The following is a 5,491-nucleotide window of genomic DNA, read 5'->3' as shown; positions in this document are numbered from 1 at the left end:
TCACAGGTGAGTCCGGCCCGCGCGCGCCCCGGCTGGCCGCGGCCCGGGCTCTGCGCTTCCCTCCCCTGCCCTGCGGCTCCCCGCGAACCCTCTGCGCGCCAGGTAGCCAGCTCGCCCCGTGCCGCGGGTCAGTGGAGCGGCCCACCGCCTCTCTGCGGTCCCGAGTCGCCGTGCCTGAGCAGTTCTCCCAGCCTGGGCCTCTCGGTCTCCCGCAGGACTCCAGTTTTGAGAAGCGCCCCTTGGTCCCCTTTCACTGGGCCCAGTCAAAGGGGAGGGGAGCGGGGTGCAGTTTGCGGACTGCCCCCTTCGGCTTCCGAGGCTCGGGAATCCCGGCGAAACGGGCGCGAAGCGATCAACTGTTTCTTCCGCCCAGGCCGAGGTGGCCAGCCGGGAGTCAGATGCTAGGAAAGACCAGGTCCTGGCGCCCCCACCACCACCCCTGCACACACACACCGCCGCCGCCTCATCTCTCTCTCCGAGCCCACTTGCCGCCGGCCCAGTGGAGACCCGGGGCCAGACGGAAGCGGCGGAGCTGGCGGGTTTCTTCCCAGACTGCCGGCTTCGTCTGGGTCGGTGGCAGCGTGAGGCTGAGCGGCTGCTTCATTTTCGTTGGGTCCCAGTCGGCTTCCTCCCCATACCCCCGCCCAGCCCTGTTCCCTCCGGCGTGAATAATGCACGGGCCAAGCCAGCGATCGATCGCGGCCGGAGGACAACTCCTGGGACAATTACGCACTCGGCGGCTGGCTGCCGCCCTGGCCCTGCCTGCTTCGCTCCTTGCTCAACTCGGCCCGGCTCCCTCAGCTCCGGCTTCCGCTTGGGAACGGCTCTAACTCAGGCGCGGGCCCCTTTTCTCAGCCTCACTTCCCACTGCCCTGAGTGTTCCGCGCATCCGAGACTGCGGTCTTCACGCCCGGGGGCCCCCAAGTCCACTGGATACCAACCGCGAATTTAACCTGAGCCCCCAGCCACGCTTCAGAGAGCAGACGCGGAGGCACGGGCCGCTGGGGAATACAACGTGGGACTCTCAGGGGCCTCTGGCTCTAGGGGGTACCGAGGAAGGGGGCTAGGCTGCTTAGATCCCAAGCTAGGTGGCCTCCAAATAGCACATTCCCCATTCCAGTCTCGCTGGCCCAGACTCTGAGGCTGTTGCATAAGTTGGGGAGAGGGGAAGAGGCAGAGGCAGAACAGTCAGTTCCCGTGGGCCTCCAGGAAGGAGGCACCCGAGGCACCCTGTGCTCCAACCCAAGTCTTCCCAGGCCTGGGGCGGCAAGGCCTGGTGCCCATCTCTCTCACACCTCAGCGGGCCAGGCTCTGGTGGAGTCCTCAGCCTGGAGCCCACTGGTTCCTGGTCTTTGATGAAAGTTACTTCAGGTAGGGCCTAGCTAGGTGAGCCCTGGCTCCCCACCCCCAAATCCTGTTTCAGGCTTAAAGAAGAGTCTGAGGGCACGTACGACTGTCACCCTGTGTCACCACTTGTGGCCCTATGTCCTGTGTCTGCCTGCCTCTGTACCTGTGCCTGTGTTTGTGTGCGTCCACCGGCTTTGTTGGGGTATAAATCTACACTTTGCCCAGTTGTTTGGGACGTGTCTGTGTATGTTGCTGTGTGATGAAGGCAGACGGACAGGTCAGGACCCAGAGTCAGGGGTGGGAGGGCCTTGAGCAAGATGGCCTCTTCTCCTCTGTCCCCTCCTTTTGAGGCCGTTGGCCTGGGACTTGGGGGTTGGGGGGAGCTGCGATCTTTAAGCTCCCTCAAACATGCCGCTCCGAGGGACCTGGGAGGCAAGAAGGCTGTGTCTGGATGGGCACGTGAAAAGCTGGGGCTAGGGCGGCCTCTGGCAGCGGCCGCGGCGGCTGCGGCGGTGGCGTCGGCCTGGCGGGCGGGAGGGGGCCATTTCCCGCCGCGGGCTTTGCGCTGAGGGCTGCCGGGAGGATCACAGCCCTGCGCCTGGGGTCTAGCCGCGGCGCTCGCAGACTCGCGGGGATCGGGCCTGGGACGCCTCCTGACGCTCTGCTGCTTGCCTCTGCCGTCTGTCTGTCTCCCGCTCCAGTGGCCCTCTCACCCTTCACTGTAACACGCCGTATAGGTCACCCCTATCAGAACCGGACGCCCCCCAAGAAGAAGAAGCCGCGCACGTCTTTCACGCGCCTGCAGATCTGCGAGCTGGAGAAGCGCTTCCACCGTCAGAAATACCTGGCCTCGGCCGAACGCGCCGCCCTGGCCAAGGCACTCAAAATGACCGACGCGCAGGTCAAAACCTGGTTCCAGAACCGGCGGACTAAGTGGAGGTGAGCGCGGGGCGGGCGCGGCCGGCCGCGGTTAGTGCAGTCTCCCGCTGGCGCATGGGCCTCTCTTGGGGCGCCCAGTACTACTCAGTTCTCCAGTGGCGTGGTGATCTGTTCAGGGGAGCCAGCGCTCCTCCTCAGCTGCGCAGAGTGGAAAGCAAGCGTGGCGATGGTCAGGACGCCGCTGGACAGCCCTGACTCCGTTCAACTTGAGGTTTCATAGCTTTCTGGCTGGCACCCACAGTGCCGGTGTCGACTCGGTGGGTGTATGCTGCCGCATGGGGATACAGCCAGGTTAGAGCAGTCCATGCAGCCCACCAAGTTTGGGATCAGTGAGCCCTGAGATGGGGGATTTGTTTGCCCAAACTCGAGCTTACAGAGAAGTCTCCTCTATCCCAGTCTTGCTTCTGCGCCCCAGCCGGGCTCCCGCAGGGCTCCTGGGGCCCCAGGCCGATGATCTGGGCTGCCTTGACTCCTTCCTCCCCAGACACTGGCCTTGGCTAGCCAGTTCCCCACCCTGGAGGCGGAAAATCAATCCACACCGGCTGCAGTGGGGATTTCTCCTGTCCCAGTGAAAGGAGGATCAATTAGGAGCAGATGGGGGTGTGTGTGCATGAAAGAGAGACATTTCCCTCTCCAGTCACAAACCCACAACTATCCTTATTACAGTCATCTCCCCCAAAACACACACTTGGCACGCACACACACACACACACACACCCCTCAACCATTCACCCCGGGATACACGATTCCCACAAGCTCCCAGGCAACCTTACCCTCTAATACGAAGCCACTTCCGGGGACTGCACTCTTGTGCCCCTGACCCTCCTGCGTGTCTAGCCCACAAACTTGGTTCCACACACGCCAAGAGTTCCTTCTAGCTCAGGCTTACAGGGGAGTATGAGAGAGTCTGGGTGAAGTCAGGCGCCTGGCAGGGCGGACCTGGGGCAGAGGAAGGAATAGGAGTTTCCTCTTTCTGAATGAAGGCGAGAAATCTGCCTGGGATTCCCAGTCAAGCCCCGGAAGTAAGCCAGAGCCCCCAGAGTCTGCTACCTAGCCCCCCCCCCCCAGCACATTCCTGCCGCTGGGGAGGAGATAGGAGGCTGGTTTCAAACCTCTGGAAAGGTAGTTAAAAGAGGGAGCTGGGACTTGCTGCGTTGAGGAGCTTGTCAGGAACTGGTCCGCATTCCCAAGACTCACTAGGACTTCAACCTGGGGCAGCAGAGAGAGCAGGCCAGCCCCGCTACCGCTACCGGTGGAGGAGGAAAGGGAGAAAGTTGCAGACAAAGAGAAACTGAAACACAAGGAAGGGGGCGTAGACACCCCACCTCAAGGAGAAAAGGAAAAAACTAGGCAGCCTGAAGTACCCCTTTGTGTATTTAAGGAGAGCAGTGGATTGTTAAAACTTCCGTTTTCGTTTCAAACAAATCCCCTTTATTCTGAGAAAAGTGGATCTGGGTAAGAGCAAATGAGGGATAAAGACACAAAACCTAAAGGGGGAGAAACATTCAAGCAGTTTCAAATGTGGGGAAGAAGGGGAAGATGAGAGGCAGAAAGACACTGAGAGCGAAAAGGCAAAAGACGGGCGGAGGAAGGAGGCTGGCGGCCGCCGCTGGGAGAGGCCCTGCCGGCTTCGCGCGGCTTCATCGATCGCCTACAAATTGCTTCTGGAGGCCCCGGGGACTCCCATTAGGTCTGTCCACCTTAGAGACAGACGTTTGATCTCAGTTGACGGGTTGGGAGGGGGGCGGCATTAAATGGAATAAATGAGTCATCGCCTCCCGGATTACCTCGGAGGAAACCGGCTGGTCCAGCGGGAGCCTGCGCTCCAGCAGAGCGCAGCCGGCGTCGGGGCCTTCGAGACGCCGCCGCGGGAGAGCGGAGCGTTAGACAGCGCCGCTCGCTAGTAGCCACCCTTGCCTCTGCGACGACTGGGGAGGGCGAGGTCCCTCAGGTTTGGGGCGGCGCCGGGTCTTTTCCCAGACTGCGGCCAGGCCGCGCCATCCTACCCTGGCTGCGCCCTCGGAGGCCGGTGGGGTGCGCGTGCTGTGTCTAGCAAACTTTCCCACAGCTCCCCAAAGCTATCTCCGCTGCAGCTACTGCAGGGGCTTCCAGTCTTTGTCAGAGCCAGGACCCCCCAAATAAGGGGTGCGTTCAAAGGGCCCAGGTGAATTGGGGGGCTGCGTCTGGGAGCAGTGCTCGCTCAGACGCGCTTTCGAGAGCGCGCCTGAAGTCGGTAACGGCTTGTCCCCGTGCAGGCGGCAAACCGCGGAGGAGCGCGAGGCCGAGAGGCAGCAGGCGAACCGCATTCTCCTGCAGCTGCAGCAAGAGGCCTTTCAGAAAAGTCTGGCGCAGCCGCTGCCGGCAGACCCGCTTTGCGTGCACAACTCGTCGCTCTTCGCCCTGCAGAACTTGCAGCCGTGGTCTGACGACTCGACCAAGATCACCAGCGTTACGTCGGTGGCCTCGGCCTGCGAGTGAGCCTGACACTTCGCCAGTGAGACCCGGGGCCCAGCCAAGGGGTCGGAGTGAGCCAGGACTGTCTCCCGCTCCTCCCCGCCAGAGAGGAACCCCGGCCCGTCTGCACTGGTGTGCGCTGGCGCCCATAATGCTCTCTCTTCCTTGGAAAAGAAGAAAAGAGCCGTGGAACAGGGACAGGCCACCTCTTCCCAGATGCCTATGCGGTTCTCAGCCCTCTGGAATTGTTGGGTCTCTTCAGTTTGCGTCTATTTTTTCCCCCTGATTTTTAACCAGGGGTCCAGAGAGGCCAGGGAGATGTGGGAAGAAGTTCTGGGATTAGCAGAAGATAGCAATGGCTGTCATTTGAACTTACCCTGGGGAGACTCTCTCTGTATCCCACTCATCACACAAGACTACCCATGGGCCCACAAAGGTGATTTCACCTCCCCTCCAGGTGTAACCTCAGAGTCACACGCAGGGGGCCTGGGGAGAATGTCATGCACACACAGCCATCCCCTTTACACTCTGGACTCTCACTGGGCGGCTTAGACTCAGACTTGGGGTGGCCCAGTCTCATGGTGAATAGCATGACACTTCTCAGAAACACAAGGCCCCGGCCACACTGTGACACACCTTCCTTCACACACCCGGGTCACCCGACCTTGCCAGGCCCTTATCACACATTCTAGCCGCACCCAGGTACGCACAGACAGATTTTCACACAAATTCAGCCCATTTCTCCAAATCC

The 5,491-nt window shown here is 61.3% G+C and overlaps 1 protein-coding gene across 1 annotated transcript in view; it reads left to right on the top strand.

Annotated features, from left to right (window-relative positions):
* TLX1 (T-cell leukemia homeobox 1) overlaps nucleotides 1–4,894 on the top strand; it is a 5,499-nt gene extending 605 nt beyond the window's left edge. The window contains exons 2-5 of the mRNA XM_004681011.2: nucleotides 374–569; nucleotides 856–1,047; nucleotides 2,049–2,286; nucleotides 4,542–4,894. Coding sequence (XP_004681068.1) covers nucleotides 374–569; nucleotides 856–1,047; nucleotides 2,049–2,286; nucleotides 4,542–4,764 — 849 coding nt within the window. The 3' untranslated portion in view covers nucleotides 4,765–4,894. The remainder of the gene's footprint in view (nucleotides 1–373; nucleotides 570–855; nucleotides 1,048–2,048; nucleotides 2,287–4,541) is intronic.
* The last annotated feature ends 597 nt before the right edge of the window (nucleotides 4,895–5,491 follow it).

This window comes from Condylura cristata, unplaced genomic scaffold (genome assembly GCF_000260355.1).
Source record: "Condylura cristata isolate star-nosed mole 26May11 unplaced genomic scaffold, ConCri1.0 scaffold00011, whole genome shotgun sequence".
NCBI classification, from domain to species: Eukaryota; Metazoa; Chordata; class Mammalia; order Eulipotyphla; family Talpidae; genus Condylura; species Condylura cristata.
This window is presented reverse-complemented; position numbering and strand designations above follow the sequence as displayed.